This window comes from Rhinatrema bivittatum, chromosome 4 (assembly GCF_901001135.1).
Source record: "Rhinatrema bivittatum chromosome 4, aRhiBiv1.1, whole genome shotgun sequence".
In the NCBI taxonomy this organism is placed as follows: domain Eukaryota; kingdom Metazoa; phylum Chordata; class Amphibia; order Gymnophiona; family Rhinatrematidae; genus Rhinatrema; species Rhinatrema bivittatum.
In genome coordinates, this window is record NC_042618.1 from 148,723,224 (window position 1) to 148,744,878 (window position 21,655).

General features: G+C 46.5%; 1 protein-coding gene across 1 annotated transcript in view; it reads left to right on the forward strand.

Annotated features, from left to right (window-relative positions):
* BRMS1L (BRMS1 like transcriptional repressor) overlaps nucleotides 1-21,655 on the forward strand; it is a 70,133-nt gene that overhangs the window by 36,706 nt on the left and 11,772 nt on the right. Inside the window, exons 5-6 of the mRNA XM_029598970.1 lie at nucleotides 14,290-14,386; nucleotides 15,415-15,501. Coding sequence (XP_029454830.1) covers nucleotides 14,290-14,386; nucleotides 15,415-15,501 — 184 coding nt within the window. The remainder of the gene's footprint in view (nucleotides 1-14,289; nucleotides 14,387-15,414; nucleotides 15,502-21,655) is intronic.

The window sequence follows — 21,655 nt, forward strand, 5'->3', positions numbered from 1 at the left end:
TTGTACACAGTATTCAAGGTGCGGTCTCACCATGGAGCGATATAGAGGCATTATGACATTTTCTGTTTTATTAACCATTCCCTTCCTAATAATTTCTAACATTCTGTTTGCTTTTTTGACTGCTGCAGCACACTGAGCCAACGATTTTAAAGTATTATCCAATATGATGCCTAGATCTTTTTCCTGGGTGGTAGCTCCTAATATGGAACTTAACATCATGTAACTACAGCAAGGGTTATTTTTCCCTATATGGAACATCTTGCACTTGTCCACATTAAATTTCATCTGTCATTTGGATGCCCAAACTTCCAGTCTTGCAAGGTTCTCCTGGAATGTATCACAGTCCGCTTGTGATTTAACTACTCTGAATAATTTTGTATCATCCGCAAATTTGATAACCTCACTCGTCTTATTCCTTTCCAGCACTTGTCCAAGTACAGATCCCTGAGGCACTCCACTGTTTACCCTTTTCCACTGAGAAGATTGACCATTTAATCCTACTCTCTGTTTCCTGTCACTAAACCAGTTTGTAATCCACGAAAGGACATCGCCTCCTATCCCGTGACATTTTAGATTTCATAGAAGTCTCTCATGAGGACTTTGTCAAACGCCTTCTGAAAATCCAAATACACTACATCTACCGGTTCACCTTTATCCACATGTTTATTAACCCCTTCAAAAAAATGAAGCAGATTTGTTAGGCAAGACTTCCCTTGGGTAAATCCATGTTCCATTAAACCATGTCTTTCTATATGCTCTACGATTTTGATCTTGAGAATAGTTTCCACTATTTTTCCCGGCACTGAAGTCAGGCTCACTGGTCTATAGTTACCCAGATCGCCCCTGGGGTTACATTGGCCACCCTCCAGTCTTCAGGTACAATGGATGATTTTAATGATAGGTTACAAATTTTAACTAATGGATCAGAAATTTCATTTTTGAGTTCCTTCAGTACCCTAGGATGCATACCATCTGGTCCAGGTGATTTGCTACTCTTTAGTTTATCAATCTGGCCTACTACATCTTCCAGGTTCACAGTGATTTCATTTAGTTCGTCTGACTCATAACCCCTGAAAACTATCTCTGGAACTGGTATCTCCCCAACATCCTCATTAGTAAACACTGAAGCAAAGAATTCATTTAGTCTTTCTGCAATGGCCTTATCTTTCCTAAGAGCCCCTTTAACCCCTCGGTCATCTAATGTTCCAACAGACTCCCTCACAGGTTTCTTGTTTTGTTTTTTTATTATGAGTTTTTCCCTCTATGGCCAACTTCATTTCAAATTCTCTCTTCGCCTGTCTTATCAATGTTTTACACTTAACTTGACAATGCTTATGTTTTATCCTATTTTCTTCAGATGGATCCTTCTTCCAATTTTTGAAGGATTTTTTTTGGCTAAAATAGTCTCTTTCACCTCACCTTTTAACCATGACGGTAATCGCTTTGCATGTTCTGTTTGAGCTGAAAGCATGATGTCTGGCTGGCATCTGCTCAAGGATGTTGCATAGGGCCATCTTCAGTAAGATATCTAAGTCTGATGAACTCTTGTCAGCACTGAAGGCTTTGGCATTGACAGACCCAGGAACTGCAGCAAGAGTTGATAGTTCTTCAACAGTGATGGAATGATTGTCTTCCTTGGAGTCAGGATCCAAGAAGAGGCCTGAAATTAGGAAACCTTACCACTTTTCCCACTTGGTTTGAGATTGGTTCTTTGAGTCAGACACAGATCCAAGCAGAGTCAACAATGAGCATCAAGTGAAGACATGGACATCCCTCCATCAAATCCCTTCAGTGCCTGGATGCAACAATAGGGAAATCGCAACTGCTGCTGACTGCTCTCCCAAGCAACTGTGTGAGTAGTTGCGTTTAGCCTCTTATGCTGCAATTCAGCTGCAGAAATCTTCAAGTGTCCATATTTGTCATTAGTACACCTCTCTGGTTACCCAGAAAGATTGCACCTCTCTTATTGAGAATCCTCCTGTTTTGGCCTCAGAAGTCTTAAAGGAGGAATTGGATAAAATGATCCCTGAGGCACTTTTTCGACAGTTTGAGAATAGAGGCACCAAGCACCTCAACTCCAGTGGAACCATTCGGTGAGACCTTTTCCTCTGGATCAAGTGCCATGCATTGAGGTTGATGTCTCAGCATCAAGACCATCAGCACTGAGTTGGAGTCATGCAGCAAGGGACCAACTTGTTTTCTTAGTGAGGCAGTGTTTTAGGAGGTAGTGTAATCTCAGGTTTTGTAATATGAGTCTGAGGAGTTCTGGGTTTCTGACTAGAGGTACAGAAGTCTTTTACAAAGACCAGCCTTCTACTTGAAACCCTCTCCTCTGCAAGCAAGGAACAAGTCCTCTCTTGGGGATTTTTTTTCCTATTTTTGTGCATAGGATGACTGAGGCCATTCTATTGAATTTGGAGTTAGAAGGCAAGCTCAGGGCATCCTTTACTTGGCTTCCTTAAGTACCTTCAATCCCTAAGTAGCTGGTAGCAATCTCTGTCCATCCTGAAACTCAAGATATATTTCCCTGTACGTACCAGGATCAGTCCAGGACACCTGGGTTGTGACTCCGCACCAGTAGATGGAGACAGACTAAATAGGTGGTGCAGGTCAGGTCACAGCTCCTTCCTGCCCTGGTTCTGGTACTCCGTCAGGGTCGGTTCTTTCTTTTCTTGGTTTTAGGCCAGTTTTAGTGTTTTTAATTGGGATTTTGATTTTTGTTAAATTGTCCCTGAGGTCCCGTCCGCCCTGTCTCCCAGGGGGGTTGTGAGGTCCTGAGGGGACTACCCCCCCCTGGTTGAGGCCGCTGCTAGGGTCGAGGACCCGGCTTTCCCAGTAGCAGCGTCAGGGGTGACACCGGGGAGCCCGGTTCACTCACCCCTGCTGGACTAGGGCTCCAGGACCGTGGACAGTGACAAGCGTTGTTTGTAAAAAAAAAAAAAAAAAAAAAAAAAAAGTTTTACTTTTGTTTTTCGGTTCTCTCTGGCTTCAGCTCTCTGCTGCTTTGCGTCGCCGCTCCGTGGGGTCTCCGGGGGGGGGGCACCGCTGGCAGGGGGGAGGCCGGGGGGGGCCGGTTTCGCTAAATTTAATTTTTCTCCCGTTGCGCTCTTCGCCGCGGCTCGTCGGCATGCCTCGTGGCTCGGCCTGTAGGGCCTGCGGCTCGGCGCGCGCGCGGCTTTAGCGCGGTGCTCTGTGTGCGGCCTGCTTCCCGGGCAGAGAGGGGTCATCCGAGGCACCTCGGGGGGCTCGATCCCGCAGTGCACGATCGCCGCCGCGCAGGGGGGGGGCTCGGCAGAGCGGCCCCAAGACTTTTTCCCGCTGAGCGCGGGAGTGGCGGCCATTTTGGCCTCGGACCGTGAAATGGCGCGGGAAACGACAGGAGCCTCGGGCCTGCCTCCCGCGCTTTCTCCTCAGCGGATTGATACAGGGGGGGTCCCCTCGGGGGACCCTTGGTCCCCGGGGGTTTCAGAGAATGATTCTTCAGCCTCGGGGTCCTGTTCGGAGGATTTGGCGCTGTTGTTGCGCAAAGTCCTAAAGTGTAAGCGCAGTAAGCGCGGCCGGGGGGGACCCCGCAAGGCCCCCCCCAGGGAAGACGTCATGCAATCCTAAGGGCGCTGCGGAGGGGTCCCAGGGCCCTTCCCAAAGTACGCGGCTTCCTCGTGGCGTCCCACAGGAAGCCGATTCCCCCCCTGGGGTGGACTCTGATTCCCCAGAGAAGCCCCTGAAAGGGGCCGACGGAGATGGGACGGACGAATCCGCTCAGCCAGGCGCCGGAAAGGGATCCCAAGCAGTGGAAGGTGATGATCCCAAGGTGGTCCGGCTCTTCTGCAGGGAGGAACTGCCACCCTTAATTCCGGCCATTCTCCAGGAGCTGGGAATAGAAGCTCCTCCGGTGGTAGTCCGTCAGGAAGCAAACATGGATCCGGTCCTGTTAGGTCTCTCGGGTCCGGCAGTGGCTTTCCCGTTTCATTTCTCCTCGACGAATATTCTGTCCCGGGAATGGGACACCCCGGAGTTAGGTCTGAAGGTCAGTAAGGCCATGGACAAGCTGTACCCGCTTCCGGAGGATGCGCTGGACCTTCTCATATTCCCCAAGGTGGACTCAGCGGTCTCCGCGGTAACAAAGAGATCTACCATTCCGGTCACGGACGCGGCAGCTCTCAAGGACCTTCAGGACAGGAAGCTGGAAGTGCAGCTCAAGAAGATTTCGAGGTTTCCGCGCTGGGAGTGCAGGCCGCCATCTGCACGAATTTCGCTATGCGGGCCAGTCTGCGCTGGGCCCAGGTTCTTCAAGCCAATGCGGATTTATCCGCAGACGAGGCAGCGCAGGCAGATCGTTTGGAAGCTGCAATAGCATATGGCGCGGATGCGCTGCACGATTTGCTGCTCACGTCGGCTAGGTCCATGGTAGCGGCTGTCTCGGCACGCCGATTTTTTGTGGTTGCGCAACTGGGCGGCGGATGGTTCTTCCAAGGCTCATTTCAGGGCACTACCATTCAAGGGAATTTGCTGTTTGGCAAGGAATTGGACGAGTTAATGTTTCCCGGGGGGAAAACAGGGCCTTCTAGCTTCCCGAGGATAGATCCTGGGCGAGGTCCTCGTTTTTCGGCCAGATCTCGTTTTCGGGGTCCCAGGAGGTCGCGTCCTCAAAGGTCGTCCGGGCGCTCGTATAGGTCTTCCTCCTCCCGTACTCCGCAGTGGCAGCAACAGTCTCTTCGAGGTAGGCGCTTCGGTAGACAAGGAGGTGCTCTGGCAATCACGGCGCCCAAGTCTTCGCAATGAAAGGGGGTCGGCCCATCTCTCGCCGCAGCCTCGGCACGCCGTTCCCAACGGCGGGGCACGGTTGATGTCATTACGAGGGATGGGCCGGTGTAACGTCGGACCAGTGGGTCCTCACGGTCATAGGGCTCGGCTACGCGTTAGATTTTGCTCATACCCCAGCGGCCAAGTTCCTTGTCTCGCCTTGCAAAGCTCCCGAGAAGAAGGCGGCGGTGCTCGACACCATCCAACGCTTAGAAGGTTTGGAAGCTATTTCCCCAGTCCCGGTCAGCCAACACGGCAAGGGCCGTTGCTCCATCTACTGCATCGTCCCAAGGAAAGACGGCACGTCCAGACCCATTCTGGATCTCAAGGGGTGAACCGATGCCTTCGGGTTCCTCACTTCAAAATGGAGGCGATTCGTTCAGTCATCGCTGCGGTAAGGCCCGGCGAGTTCCTAGCCTCCCGGGATCTCACGGAGGCATATCTTCACATAGGCATTCTTCCATCGTTCCAACGCTTCCTCAGGTTCTGCGTTCTAGGGCGGCATTACCAGTTCCGAGCGCTCCCGTTCGGGCTCGCGACGGCCCCACGTACATTCTCGAAGGTGATGGTCGTGGTGGCGGCGCAGCTGCGCCGAGAAGGTCTCCTGGTCCATCCTTACCCGGACGATTGGTTGATTCGGGCAAAGTCCGAGGATCAGTGTCGGATGGCGGTAGCCAGGGTCCTCCACCTTCTGCAGTCCCTAGGATGGGTGGTCAACTACAGCAAGAGTCATCTGACACCCGCGCGGACCTTGGAATATCTGGGAGCTCTTTCGACACGAAGCAGGGCAAGGTGTTCCTGTCACACGAACGGAGGTGCAAACTGCAAGCTCAAGTATGTCGCTTATTGTCTCTCCGCCAACCGCGGGTCTGCGACTACCTTACGGTTCTAGGGTCTATGGCTTCAACGCTGGCACTGGTTCCCGGGGCATTCGCTCATCTGCGTCCATTACAGTCATCCTTACTATCCCGCTGGAAGCCGGTCTCGGAGGAATTCCATCTACCGCTTCAACTCAAGGGACACGCGAGGTCCATCTACCGCTTCCACTCAAGGGACACGCGAGGTCCAGCCTGCTGGTACATCCCAGGTGTCCTGGTGGCTGGATCCCAAGCATCTGTCATCCGGGGTCTCTCTTCAGGTGCCCAACTGGACAGTGGTGACCACAGATGCCAGCCTCTTCGGTTGGGGAGCGGTCTGCCTGGGGAGCTCGGTCCAAGGCCTATGGTCCGTGTCGCAAGCCCAGTGGTCTATCAATCGCCTAGAGACCAGAGTGGTCCGTCTGGCCCTGCAAGCCTTCCTGCCGTTGCGGCGGGGGAAGGCAGTTCGAGTGTTGCGACCACAGGGGCATACATCAACCGCCAGGGCGGGACAAGGAGCCCCCAGGTGGCGGAGGAGGCTCAGCGCTTGATGGCCTGGTCGGAGCTACATCTCAGCAACATAGCAGCGTCTCACATTGTGGGAGTCGACAACGTGCAGACGGAGTTTCTCAGCCGTCATCGTCTGGATCCCGGAGAGTGGGAGTTGGGGGACGAAGCTTTCTGCTCATTTGCAAAACGTGGGGGGTTCCCCACATGGATCTGATGGCCACGTGGCACAACGCGAAGGCCCCTCGATTTTACAGTCAATGTCGAGAACGGGGGGCAGAAGGCGTCGATGCGTTGGTGCTTCCCTGGCCGACGGATGTGCTGCTCTACATGTTTCCCCCGTGGCCGATGATCGGCATGATTCTACGGCGCATAGAATTGCACCCGGCCAAGGTAGTCTTGGTGGCACCGGAGTGGCCGCGCCGGCCGTGGTTCGCAGACCTCGCCCAGCTGGCGGTAATGGCGCCCCTTCGGTTTCACGGAATGGCGGGCCTGCTCCTTCAGGGCCCCGTCTGGCATATGTCCGTGTCTGGGTGGTCTTTGAGGACTGGTGCGTGCAGCGTGGGGTGGTCTCCACTTCGGCTTCCGTCTCCGACATTCTGGCGTTCCTCCAGGCTGGTCTGGCCATAGGCCTGGCGTGCAGTTCCCTTGGCGTGCAGTTCCCTTCGGGTTCAAGTGGCAGCGCTCGGTTGTTTGCGGGGTACGGTCCGTGGTACGTCCCTAGCGCTCCACCCGGACAGTGCTCGCTTCCTCCGGGGTGCCAAACGCCTTCGTCCTCCCTTGCGTCTTCCTTGTCCGGCTTGGAACCTCAACTGGGTTCTCTCCTCCCTATGCACGGCGCCTATTGAGCTTTTGAAACGCGCGACTCTTAAGGATCTCACTCTTAAGACGGCGTTCTTGGTAGCGATCGCCTCAGCACGGCGTGTTTCCGAGTTGCAGGCCCGGTCCTGTAGTGAACCCCTTTTGCGTATTTCCGATTCCGGAGTTTCTTTGCGCACAGTTCCTTCCTTCCTACCGAAAGTGGTGTCGTCTTTTCATATGAATCAATCGGTGGAACTGCCCGCTTTGGCGGGCGGGGAGTTCTCTGTTCCGGAAGCGAGAGAATTGCGGAAGCTTGACGTGCGGAGGTCCCTCCTCCGATATCTGGAGGTCAGTAATCCTTTTCGGGTCACGGATCATCTGTTTGTCCTGTTCTCTGGTCCTAAGAAAGTGGTGCGGGGAAAACCGCTTCCCGTGGGCCTGAGGGCTCGCTCGACTCGTGCGCAGGCGGCATCTTGAGCGGAGGCTTCTCTGGTATCGCCTCAAGAGATTTGCGGGGCGGCTACCTGGAAGTCGTTACATACCTTTATCAGGCATTACCGGTTGGATGTCTGGGCTACCGATCCCGGGGGATTTGGAGAGAGGGTACTCCGAGCGGGACTCTCTGCTTCCCACCCTCGGTAATTTAGCTCTGGTACATCCCAGGTGTCCTGGACTGATCCTGGTACGTACAGGGAAAGGAAAATTAGTTTCTTACCTGATAATTTTCGTTCCTGTAGTACCAAGGATCAGTCCAGGATCCCGCCCGCAGTGCTGCGCTGAAGTAATGGAGAGTCCGCTCTTTGTTCTGAATTATTTTGTTCCGCTTGTTTAACTCTCTCGGTTGGAGAGTCTGTTTCCAGGAGGGGTGTTTCCCCGTTCTCTTAGCGGTTTCTAGCTAGTTTAGTTCTCTGGTTGTGTTCTACTTTGACATTACGTATGACTGAGGGGCTGTGACTGGCACAGGGGCATATATGCTCCGCCCACAAGTTTTAGTCTGTCTCCATCTACTGGTGCGGAGTCACAACCCAGGTGTCCTGGACTGATCCTTGGTACTACAGGAACGAAAATTATCAGGTAAGAAACTAATTTTCCTATATACATCAGATAATGTGGGAAATCCCACTTATTATGCTTCCTGTTGACCCTAAATACTGTGCCCAGTCAGCTCCAGGATTTAACTGATCAATGGATTTTGAATTCACCCTGAAAAAGGGCCAAGAAGGACTAGGCACGTTCCTCAATGCAACCAGAGCGTGAGGCAAGATCTTGTCCCTATGCTTGACTCCTTCATAGCATCTTACCAAATCTTTATGATTACATACCTATACTCCATCCTGGAAGGAATGAAGAAATTCCTAGAGTTTCTCCCTCCAGAAGAACAAAAATAATTTTGTTCATATACTTGATAAGGGCAAAGTGGGCTATGGAACAAGGTACAAATCCCACTGTCACTCCTTGTGAACTTGGGCAAGTCACTTTACCCTACGGTGCCTCAGGTACAAAGTTACATTGTAAGCCCTCTGGGGATAGGGAAATACCTACAGTACCTGAACGTAATCTGCTTTGAAATTCCGAAAAGCGGAATATAAAAAAAAAAAATCTAAATCTACGATGGGTCAGGTTGACCTACAATGTTTTCAAAACAGTATGGAGAACCTCTTCCATGGCCATTTGCGTGCTCAGACTCATGACTATGAGCTTAAAGCTTATGGGAGGATGTGCCCTGCATGTGGAGATAGTTAAGAAAGAGGTGGATCTCATAAAAGACCCTGTTTAGTACTTCAAATGCCTTTCAGTGCTACCTTTGAACCATCCTCCTCTTCAAGGAGATTCCAAAGTACACCTTAGAGGAGACAGTCTTTTACTCAGAAAAAATGTTATGCTCTGTCAACTTGCTCTCATCAGCAACAGAGATCAAGATCTCATGTAATTGTAGATGCCATAAACACCACATGGTTGCCCAGACTAAACTAGGGATGTATTTTTGACTGGGTACAAAACATACAGTCAATGTTCAAGTTTTCGTGGTGAGTAATCTACTTATCAGGGGGAGGATGAGGTTTTACATAAATCGTTAGCCCCTTAAACGTCAGACATCTGGGTGCTGCAGATATTAAAGAATGGTTATAGATTATATTTATTAGTCATCCCTTCAAGTTGCCCACTGAGGGCATTCTCATGCCCCTCTTCATAAGGAACTGCTAAAAATAGAGCTCTTCTCTCTTTGTAAACCAGAACAATCAAGCCTGTTCATTACAGAAAAAGAAGGTAGGGATTTCACTTGAAATACCTCTGATGCCTGAGAAAATTGCAGGATATTGTCTCATTCTAGAACTGAAGGCCTTGAACACATTTTTCCTCAAGCAAAAGTTCAAAATTTTGTTGGGCATCATTATTCCCCTTTGTTTAAAAGGTGAATGGCTATGCTTTCTGGATTTCAAGGATGCATTTATCCTTATTGAAATACATTTAAGTCACAGAAAGTATCTCAGATTTGTCATAGGGCAATACCATCTTCAGTATCGTATGTTGCCATTTGGCCTAGCATTAGCACCTTGAGTTTTTACTAAATGTCTAGCTGTCATTGCATTATTTCTATACAGCCTGGGGATTTACGTGTTTCTCCAGCAAAAGCAGGATGAGTCAGCCACTTTGGTGGGTGACATCGTCTGATGGTGTCAATACAGCCTTTTTTATAAGCATGCACAGGAATTCTGGCATAGCCACTGCCTCAGGTAACTGCCTTTAGTCCTTTTTCATCCAAGATAGCACATGGATGTGGACCCCTGCTCTTGCAGGATTTTTCTAGTGTTATATAATTTTCTGATATTCATTCCAGTTTTTATTTCCCTTCACCCCATGTTCTTCCCAGGTTGTTCTTTATTTCTTTCCTGTTTAAAATAGATGTGTTCTTCAACCCCTACCCATCCCCACCCTCAAAATTGAATTCAACTTGATGGAAAAGCTTCATGATGGTAGAAGCCATTAATGGCTTTAAAAAATGTCAGTGTGACTGGAAGATGCCTTGCACAGATACACACGACATCTGCTGTTGCTGTTTTGGCTTGGAACCCTATGTCCCCAACTGCCCACATTATGACAGAATGTCACCTAGAATCTGTTTTTGGACTTTTCAAAATGGAAACTCTACACTCCCCCTGTTCCAAAACTCCATTGGCTGAGTGAAAAAGGAGAAGGAAAGGTAAGGAGGCAGCCTCAAAGGAAGCCAGTCCTTGATTTCAAGACAAAATAAGGAGAAACCACTCTACCTCCAAAAGTAAGTCCTTAACCAAAATGGTGGTAAAGAAGACTCATTGCAAGAGGAGGTACTTTGAACATACCAAGAAGCAAAAATTGAAACCCATCTTTGTCAAGCGGAGGTTCCTCTAACCAGAAAATGTGCAAGTCCTCCAGGCATGGTGATACCCCCACCCACCAAAATTTCATCTGCCTTCAGAGATGCAGCCCTTCCTATTTCAGCCAGAGTTGATGCAGCACAGAGTTGAGGATCACCTAAGATGTGTTCAAAATGCTCAGTGCTGAAGCTGTATGTGCCAAACAAAGATTAAATGGACAATTTTCTCAGTGGAAGGGAGTGGGCAGTGGAGTGCCTCAGGGATCTGTATTGGGACCCTTATTTCTCAATATATTTATAAATGATCTGGAAAGAAATACGACGAGTGAGGTAATCAAATTTGCAGATGATACAAAATTGTTCAAAGTACTTAAATCACAAGCAGATTGTGATAAATTGCAGGAAGACCTTGAGGTTGGAAAATTGGGCATCAAAACGGCAGACGAAATTTAATGTGGACAAGTGCAAGGTTATGCATATAGGGAAAAATAACCCATGCTATAGTTCCACAATGTTAGGTTCCATATTAGGTGCTACTACCCAAGAAAGAGATCTAGGCGTCATAGTGGACAACACATTGAAATCGTTGGTTCAGTGTGCTGCAGCAGTCAAAAAAGCAAACAGAATTTTGGGAATTATTAGAAAGGGAATGGTGAATAAAACGGAAAATGTCATAATGCCTCTGTATCGCTCCATGGTGAGACCGCACCTTGAATACTGTGTACAATTCTGGTCGCCGCATCTCAAAAAAGATATAATTGTGATAGAGAAGGTACAGAGAAGGGCTACCAAAATGATAAAGGGAATGGAACAGCTCCCCTATGATGAAAGACTAAAGAGGTTAGGACTTTTCAGCTTGAAGAAGAGACAGCTGAGGGGGGATATGATAGAGGTGTTTAAAATCATGAGAGGTCTAGAACGGGTGGATGTGAATCGTTTTTTTACTCTTTCGGATAATAGAAAGACTAGGGGGCACTCCATGAAGTTAGCATGTGGCACATTTAAAACTAATCGGAGAAAGTTCTTTTTCACTCAACGCACAATTCTCTGGAATTTGTTGCCAGAAGATGTGGTTAGTGCTGTTAGTATAGCTGGGTTTAAAAAAGGATTGGATAAGTTCTTGGAGAAGTCCATTACCTGCTATTAAGTTGACTTAGATAATAACCACTGCTATTACTAGCAACGGTAACATGGAATAGACTTAGTTTTTGGGTACTTGCCAGGTTCTTATGGCCTGGATTGGCCACTGTTGGAAACAGTGTTCTTATGTTCATTCAGTGTTAATGTTCTTATGTTCATTCAGAACCAAAGTAAGCTGCGCCAAACAGGGAGTGTTTAGCACCAAAGTCCACTGCACTGGATAGGAAATATTTGGTGCCAAAACTCTTGGCACAAAACCTGGATTGCTTGACCATGGAGAAACTCTGGAGCTGCCCGACCTAACTGATACCAGTCATGGTACTGTAAGCAGACTATTCCTTCCCATTATCCATCTTCAATAGTGACTCTAGGCCCAATCTCAAAGGAAAATTTAGAACAGTTCTGGAGCATAATGAGATATTTGAGACATGCCACCCCCATAATCCAGTGAGGAAAGAGTACATCCAGTTTTGGAGCACATGCAAGAAACATCAGCTTTTTGAACTTTATTCTTAGTACAGAAGTCCCCGGTCCCCACCATGGGATGAAAACTGGTGCCATCTTTTCTCCCAGGAATCTCTCTTCCAAGTCTCCATCAAGGTCAGAACCTCCACAATCTTGCAAGGAGGAGAAATCAACATCAGTGGGCCTACCCACTCTCTCACTGACTGAAATCCAAGAGAGAGAATTATTTTCTTATTCTTATCAGTTCTGGGGAACCTCACCTTTCTGATCTGATAAGGAAGAGTTCATGGGACTAGTATCTGACCCTTCACCACAGCTACCCAGGAGCACATTGCCACCAGAGGACCTTAACTATCGTAAGTTCCTGCAGAAAATGTCAACAATCCTACCATTCACTCTCTACAAGGAGAAGGACCTGCAGATGAGATGTTTATCTCCTCCACTGCGGGGCTGTGATCTAGAGTTCAGTCCACATATTCCCATCCCATTATTGTTTAGGTACTGACTCTCTCTCAACACAACAGTAAGTTTGGTCAGTTGGTCCTCCAGGGATGGAATCCAGCTTCACCCGCCTAGAGTCCTTTACATGATTTCAGGTTGACATCCCTAAAAATAAAATAAACAAGCATGTTTTCCTGCCCACAGGCAGCTTTATTGTTTCTTTGTATCCCCTTTTTTGTTGTAAGGCAATCCTTAGCTAGGGATTTCCACACGTGTGGTTGCATTATTCTGTTTATTCTTGGAGAAAACAGTTACTTACCTGTAATAGGTGTTCTCTGAATTAAAAAAAACAAACTACTTTTTGGGATCTGCAAGATACTTGTGACCCAGTCTGGCCACTGTTGAAACAGGATGCTAGGCACAATGGACCTTTGCCTGACCTGGCATGGCTTTTCTTATCTTCTTATATCACATTGTAACAGTATTTTCTATCTGTGTGTTCATGTAATTATATTTTTACTGAATTGTAATCTATCCCAAAACAACTGTTAGATAAAAGTAAATGCATGCACTATTGATGAAGTTAGTCTTGAGTTATATGCATACCATGAGAGGAATGAATCTCATTCTTACACATGGGTATGCTGATTATGATCCCAATCTCTCAGATTCACTGCTATTATTCTGCTTGATATCTGCATTGTGCTTCATTTTGAAGCTTCTGTAGCATAACATGGTCAGGCAACACATTATGGTGCACTTGGAGAGCAGACCAGCAGCACCTATAAGAGTTGTGACTCTTATTTCTGTATCTTTCTGCTGCATTTTCCCAGCTTCAGATTTGCATCTTTTTGGTATTTAATGATCTTCTGTCTCTCCAGACGCAATATAGAATAGCCACTTGGTACTGATACTTCTGTAAGAAATGCCATTCATGTGTTTTTAGTTCTTTACTAGTATGAAAACCATTTTAAATTGGCCTGGCTGAAAATTGCCCTCTGCCCACCTTTAAGAGTCCAAAGCATGTATGCTTTTAGTTGGTTAAAAAGAGGTGTTTCCTGGGGTGTGCTTAGCTTGGGGGAAAGAAAGCAGTACATGTGCATGGGATTTTCAAAAGTACGTGTGCTATTTTACTCTCGATCAGCCACTTGCATGAACCACAGGTATAAAGTTTGTGCAGTTTTATGCCTGGATAGTTTCCCTTTTAAAATTAGCTAGTGTAAAGCGCGCATGTACTTCATAGCTAGACGGGCTGTTGAAAATGTTTTGTTTGGATCTCGGCAGGCCTAGTTTTGTGGCATCAACCTTTATCTGTTGGAATGGGACTGTCCAGTGGGATCACAACTTAATTATTCATATTGAAATGGTAGTATTGTGCTTCCAAGAAAGGCATGGGGTAACCTTCATGGAGCATCAGTTACAATCTTAAACACCTTGCTGGGCCATTTCAGTCTTTTTCAGCCATCATTTACTGTGTTTCTATGTTACTGTTCTCATAGTACTGTTTTGGGTTGTTGTTATCCCAGTGTTTCTAGTACTGGAATTTCTCAGTGTTTATGCAGGTTACAGTGGACAGCTTATGCTACCTTGTTACTTCATCTTCGATATCTGTACCTAATATTTTGGGTTTGTGTGTTTTTGAAAGTACAAGTTTATTATGGAAGTCCTTCTAGTCCTGAGTGACTAGTAAGAGAAAACCACACATCTAATAGACAACCATTGCATGTTCAGCTTTTACTGTATAAGTCCACTTTGAAAATTCATGCTAAAGTCTGCATGAAATTTGTATGTGCAAATTTTAGCCCTACCTGGACTGCTGAAAATTATCCTCTAAATGTTGGGAACATCTGTATGTGTTTGCTCCACTTTCTATATTTCTAATTTGTAATGTGAATCTTTCTGCCACTCTCTCCTCCACAGAGTGAAAAGCTGCTGTTATACGATACTGTGCAGAGTGAGCTTGAAGAGAAGATCCGAAGACTTGAAGAGGACCGACACAGCATTGACATTACCTCAGGTAAAGTAGTTTTTATATCTTTGATCCCTGCCTCTTTACTGATTCTGCTGAATGGATTGCATTTTCATTCCATTGCAGAATAGTGTGAATAGTGGCCACGGCCTTTGACATGGTTTGGGAAAGTGTAAGCATTCCTTATAGAGGCGACAATAATAATGTAAAATGCCTTGGTTTAATAATAACAATTTATATGCAGGTATGAGTCTTTATCCCATAGAACTTTGGGGGCAATATTCAACTACTGAGTAGCTCAGCTAGTTAGCCAGATAAACATACCTGGCTATCTTAAAGTTAACCAAATATGTATAGCTGGCTAACTTTAGGAAAGCCCTATGGCCCGACCAGAGTTAGCCAGATAAGTTAACCGGCTAACTCTCTGCTCCTCCCGGAAAATCTTCTGCCTGCCCCCAGAATGTCCCCGACTTATCTAGATAAGTGCTGAATATACCCTAGTAAGCCATTTAGACAGATAATTTTTCAGTTATCCATCTAAATGGCTTTTGAATATCATGCTCTTTAAGTCCAAGTGGGTATTCGCTTTCAGTATAGTAATTTTCAGCTGCTGTTGGGATTGTTGGGGGAGGTGGGGAAGGAGGTAACATGAAGAAGACATTGTTGCTCACTAAAGACTGAGGGGATTTCTTCAATACCATACTCTGTATAGTTATCTATGATTGTTGGTACAGTTCTGATTTGGTTTGCTGTATTTGTCTTCTGAAAACAAAAAACAGATTTTTCTAAAGTGACTAGCCCAAGCCACGGTAAGGGTCGGTGGTAAAAAGCAGAATTTAAACCCAGGTCTCCTAGCTCCCTGTCCATTATTGGAACCACTAGACCATCCACTTCTCAGCCATGAACCCAGGGACCCACAAAAGCAAGCAATATGCTGGGTAAACATTGAGAATTCCAGTGTCCCAGAAAACCACCACGTGCCATGCCTGTGCTGCTAGAGATGATCTTTGTTTTGGGTGTGTTGCATCAGTAAATGATTTAACCTAATAACATTTCTGTTTGGGGTTGGATTTCAGAGCTATGGAACGATGAATTGCAGTCAAGGAAAAAACGGAAGGATCCTTTTAGCCCAGATAAAAAGAAAAAGCCGGTTGTTGTATCAGATATCCTTTTCTGGTTGGATCTTGTGGCAGGACAGTGCTGCTATTTGCATATGTCTGGCATTAGCCCATGCAAACCCCAGAATGAGAACTGGTAGGTAAAGGAATTGAAGGCAAGCTTTGTTTTTAAAGTAACCTTGCATTATATGGATTACTGGTGTTAAATCAAGGGCACAGTTGAAGAATAAGAGGGAGCTGTTCCATGAATTGCCAAGGAGATGAATAGTGGAAAATATTCACCCCCCCCCCCAAGGGAGGCATAGTGGTTGACAGAGGCTCATGCTGGAAGTTACAATTCCTTACAAGTGGGCAATAGATTTTTATCATTTGGTGAATGTAGTTGTCTGTATTCTAAAGAATGTAAGAAAAAAAAGCTAAATGACATGAAGTTGATTGTGACCTGCTGTATGAACTGTTGCCTGAGCAATAGTTCTTTCTATGTTTGGTCATGTGATCTTATATTAATCGATGAGAATTGCTGTTACAAATTTAGTGTGTCCCACATATATTCCTTAAATCTTCATTAACTGTCTACAAACTAGAAACAGGTAAATTGTCAAAGCTGGTTAGCTTAGTGTACACATGGATGGAAAGGTGAGCAACGTTGTTGCCAGCCCTGCCTGTACGGAGCAATGAAATGATAGTGATTGAATGGTGACTAAAAGCAAACAATGCAATGATGCGGGCAAGATTCAACAAATCAATATAGATAGATCGCCCTAAATATTAATTAAAATTTTACTGGAGCACACATTGGTGGCATAAATCATAACCACATAAACACTGTGGATCCCTAAAAGGCTAGAGGGGGGAATAAATAAAGCTTAACCGGCACGGAGCAGCAGTTACTACCCTTAAGAGAAACTTGGGGGTAACCTGCACGGAGCGGCAGTTACTACCTTGGGAAGCTTGCTGGGCAAACTGGATGGACCATTTTGGTCTTTTTCTGCTGTCATTACTATGTTACTATGTCGTGTAATCAATTGCAAATCTGATCCATGGCTCATTTTTTTAAAGTTTTTTTTAAAATGTGTATAATAAAATCTTAGAGATGAGGATGCTGCTGGACGATTGTTATTATGAAATCACAGTCTTATTCACTATCTCATTCTTATCCACAAAAGTAGAAATAGAAAAATGATTACTACGAATTGGCTTTAGGGCTGTCTACAGAAGTTGGAGTGGTTGCAAACAGGACATATCAAGAGGAAAGTGTAATACAGCATGAACAAATAAACACTAGAGAAGAGGAGCAAAAGAATTATTTATGCGAAAGATGAACTTGTTCTTATTATTACCCCATTATTTATTTATTTATTTATTTTATTTTGAACAGTTTTATATACCGACAAACGTTTGCACATCGTGTCGGTTTACATGTAACTTACTAACCATGGTTATATAGGCATTGCCTTCACAATGAACAGGTAACGATAAGATGCAATAACAAAGAAGCTAGATAAATTAGTGGGAGGGATTCAACTGGGAGTAACATGAGAAGGGAACTAGGGGTTCCATTAGGAACCATTAGTGCACATTTTTGGTGTACTAAAATTCCTTCTGATTATAGGGAGACTGTGCATGAAATAATGTGTGCTAAAAATTGTGCATTAATTTGAGTGCATTTTCCATGTTAATACCCAGAAATGACCTGTATATGTAATTATTTCCAATGCGGAAAGGTGCGCTAAAAATTAGCATACTTTTTTATTTCACCTGTAGTGCTATAGACCTAAAGGTGAAATCAAATTTTAGCCTCCATTTACTTCTCTGAGAAGCAAATGGAAGCTAAAAACAACATCGCCACCCACAGACCTGGGTTCCCCAAGGAGATTCTAGATGCAAGATCCCCAGTTTGGGGCCTACCCCTCCTAACTCCTTACCCACATACCCTATAGGCCCCTTCGAAAGCCCCCTTGTACTTACCTTTCCTGCAGCATGGTTCTTCCTGTCTTCCCCGCCAGTCATTTTTAAAATGCTGCCCATTCAGCTGACATCAGTGACCTCAGTTGAAACACCACAGGGAAAACAGGAGGAGCCATGCTACAGGAAAGATAAGTATAGGGGAGCCTGTAGAATAGGTGATGGGTGGTTGGAGCCTTTCTGATCTCTGGGCAGAGTCCCCCTGGCTTGGGGGTTCCAGGGTGGACCAGCGAGTTTTAATTTCCACCACTGAAGTTAAAAATGATACTAAAGTTAGTGCACTTTTTAATTTTACTTCCATAATTCTGTTACCTGAACTTCGGTATAAAAAAAAGTTATAAATAAATAAATAATATTTAGCATAGTTTTACTACCAAGTAGTTGGCAAATAATTAGCTTAATGTATTGGTAGTAAAGTTTTTTTAATGCAGTAATAAAGAAAATGTATGTTAAATTTTAATACACTTTTTTTTTTTTTTAACTTTTTTACTACTGCTTGTTTTTTTACTACTGCTTGTTTCAGCTTCTAAATGATTGATAGTTGTAATAGTATTAGTTAAGTAAATTAAGGTATCCTTTACCTCAGTAAAATCCACAGGACTTCAGAGTAGCCACCAGAGGGAGCTCACATGATTTCACAAATGTAATTCAAACACATTGCTGTTTCAAGAGACATACAGTTACTCATGTCTTAATATTTTTAGTCTCTTACTGGCCTTCTATACTTATCATGTGTCTCCCCCAATAACGTTTGAACTATATATCCATTCCATTCAGATTTCTGCCATAGATAGTAAAGCATCCAGATTAGTGACTCCCAGTGCAAACACTTCTTATGTCTTTAAAATTCCAAACACTTAGAACTGCTGTTTCTCTGTTGATAACAGAGCTGAATTAATCATGGGTGACATCAACAAAGAGCATCAAACAGACCTATCGCTCCAAGCTTAGGAAAAAAAAATGTACTGGCATGTGCAGTGGCTCCCACACACGCATGCTGCTTTAGGAGCCCATCAGTCTGATTTTTGTCCAAGCTTTTACACAGACGTTTGACCTTTTCTTGAAAAACATTTTTCTATATATTCTTTTCTGCTTCATTGCAGTTTGTTTTTGGATCTCTCATTGCCTTGGCAGCCCTTTAACAGCAAAAGTGCTGGCAAAAAAATAAATAAATAAATAAATAAAAAGAAGCCAGTTATCAGTGGCTTCAAATCTCTTTATCTTTCATGGTATGGAAGATCCTCATGGCTCTAGGCCATCTTTTCTCCTAGGACAAACAGGATGGTAGTCCTAACACACGCGTGACATCATCAGATGGAGTCTGGCACGGAAATCTTATGTCAAAGTTTTTAGAAACTTTCTAGAAAGTATCTAGAAACTTTGACTGGCACACTGAGCATGCCTAGCATGCCACTATCCACTTGTCCACGCAGGGCCCCCTTCAGTCTCTTCTTTTCTGTGGAGCCATCGTCTCGCGGTTGTGGAGCTCTGCTTTTTCACAGTGTTTTCTTCATATTTCGGTTGGTTCTGACTTTGTCTGTGTTGGGGTCTCCCTTCTCCCTGCCTGGTAGTAGGCAGCGCAGTAAGCTTCTTTTCCTTCTTTGTGATCAGTCACCAGTGTATCTCGCCTCTGTGTCCGCTGAGCACCGACTGCTCGAATACTTTTTGTGATAGCATTGTCAGGTTTTCGCCGGTGCCCCCTGTGTCCGTGGACCATGACCATCACGTACCCGCATGAGGTTTGTATCCTCTGCTTGGGGGCATTGCATGATGTCCGGGAGTATCGTTTTTGCAACCAGATGACCCCCAAAGGCTGTCGCATCCGGCTAGATAAGATGGAAAAACTTCGGTTCCAAGAAATCTGAACCGTTGACTCCAAGACACGGGGAACCAATGGACGCCGAGCCCTCACTGTTCACTCCCCCTCCGGGGCCCCCTCTGGAGAGAGGGGCTGGAGATCGGTCATCATTGGTATCTTCACGCTTCAGGATGTCAGGATCATTTCTATCTACCTTGGCACTGGGGAAGGGACTGGGCTGGGTACCAGGGGAAGTCACGAAAGCATCGTCACCAGTCACAGTCTTCGCATGGCATCAGGCTCGGGCTGGTACCAGCACCTGCTGTGATATACCCAAAGTGACTCCTAGTTTGTCAGTGGCCCTGGTGCCTGTGGTGCCCTCAGTGGCCTAGGAAGGGGCCTTCCACTGGTGTCTCCGGGTAATCTCAGTGAAGAAGATGCCCCTTATGACCTGTGAGGGGATGATGCTGATGCCTCTGGGTCCTTGTCTGATGACTCCGGGGATCTTCCCTCAGACCCGTCTCCTCTAGAGTAGCAGTGCTGGTTCCCACCTGAGGACTTAATCTTTGCGGGTTTTGTCCGGGCCATGGCAAAAACCATTCTGTTCTAGCTTCTGATGAAAGAAGATGCCAGGCATAAGATGCTGGAAGTTCTCCAGTTCGTTGATGCTCCTAAGGAAGTGGTAACTGTTCCCGTACATGACATCTTCAAGGAGTTACTCCTTAGAACGTTTGGAACATCCCATCTCCATACCTCCAGTGAATAGGAAGGTGGATGTGGTCTACCTGGTGCAGCAGGCCTTGAGGTTTGAGAGGCATCAACTCCCACATCAGTCTGTTGTGGTAGAGTCTGCGCTCAAGAAGACCAAATGTTCCCGTACCCACGTTTTCACTCCTCCAGGCCGGGAGCGCTGGATGCGCTGGGCAGGAAGGTATTTCAGGGTGCCATGCTGATTGCCTGTATTGCTTCCTACCAGTTATATATGACACAGTATTCTCAGAACCTCTGGAAACAAGGCCAGGAGTTATCCGAGCGTCTGTCCCAGTAGCAACAGGACATTTTTTATGGCTCTTGTCCATCAGGGCTTGGAATGTGGCAAGCATGAGGTGCACTCCACCTATGACATATTCGAAACATCTGCTAGGGTAGCAGTGGCGGGCATTAGTGCCCGCAGAGTGGCCTGGCTCCGAGCCTCGGATCTCCAGCCAGAGGTCCAGGAGAAGCTTGCAGACCTCCTATACACTGGCGAGAAACGTTTTGGTGACCAAGTTAAAGATTCTGTGGCTCAGTTGAAGGATCACCATGAAACCCTTCAACATCTGTTGACAAGTACATCAGACCCTCCTTCCTCTTCCAGTAAATCCTTGCAATAGGGCTCGCAGAGGTCCTTTTACTGCCAGAGGAAATATCTTCCGTCCTCCTGTGCCCGTACTCAACAGGTGAGTTCTAGGGGCTGCTCTAGACAGCAGCGGACCCCCAGGCTTCAGCCTGCACCCCAGCCAAGCTCTGCTACGGGATTTTGACTGTCTGCAGGGGAGCATAAGCCAGTTCATGGTACCTTCAACACAGAGTCCTCCGGCTGCAATTCTTCGTGGACCGCTGGCTCAGTGTCACCTCGGACCGATGGGTCCTCTCCATCATTCGTTGAGGGTATCAACAGTTTTCTGGGTATTCCCTTAGACACTCCCCCATGCCCCTCTTGGGGTCAGTCCTCGCATCAGGAAATACTCTTGACAGAGCTCTCTGCCCTCATAATGGCAGGAGCAGTCGAACCCATCCTGCGGCAGCAAGGGAAGGGGTTCTATTCTCACTATTTCTTGATTTCAGAGAGAACAGGGGGACTCCACCCTATTCTGGACCTGAGAACTTTTGAACCGGTTTCTAAAAAGAGAAAAGTTAAAAATGGTCTCTCTGGGCCCCCCGATTCCCCTCTTGCAAGGGAAGGACTGGATTTGCTCCCTCGATCTCAAGGACACATACGCCCACATCAGAATCTTCCCCAGCCACAGGAAGTATATTTGGTTGGTCGTGGGTGAGAGGCATTTCCAATACAAGGTGTTGCCATTCGGCCTAACCTCAGCCCCTTGCGACTTCACCAAGTGCCTGGTAGCGGTGGAGCACACCTCCGCTGTCTAGGGGTGCAGGTGTTCCCCTATTTGGACGACTGGCTGGTCAAGAGTGACTCTCAGGAGGGGGCGTTTTGGTCTCAGCACTTGACCAAAGTCCCATCTGACCCTATTGCTGCAGTTGAGCTTCATCAGCGCTTGGCTGATCACGACTCAGGCCAGCCCTTATCTGCCCTAAGATTGGGCGCTCGCCCTGGCATCCATCGCAGGTCTGGTTCGCAAGAGCTGACATGTCTTCGCATGCCTCATGCTCCGCCTCCTGGGTCACATGGCGGCCACTGTCCATGTTACACATCTGACTTGCATGCAT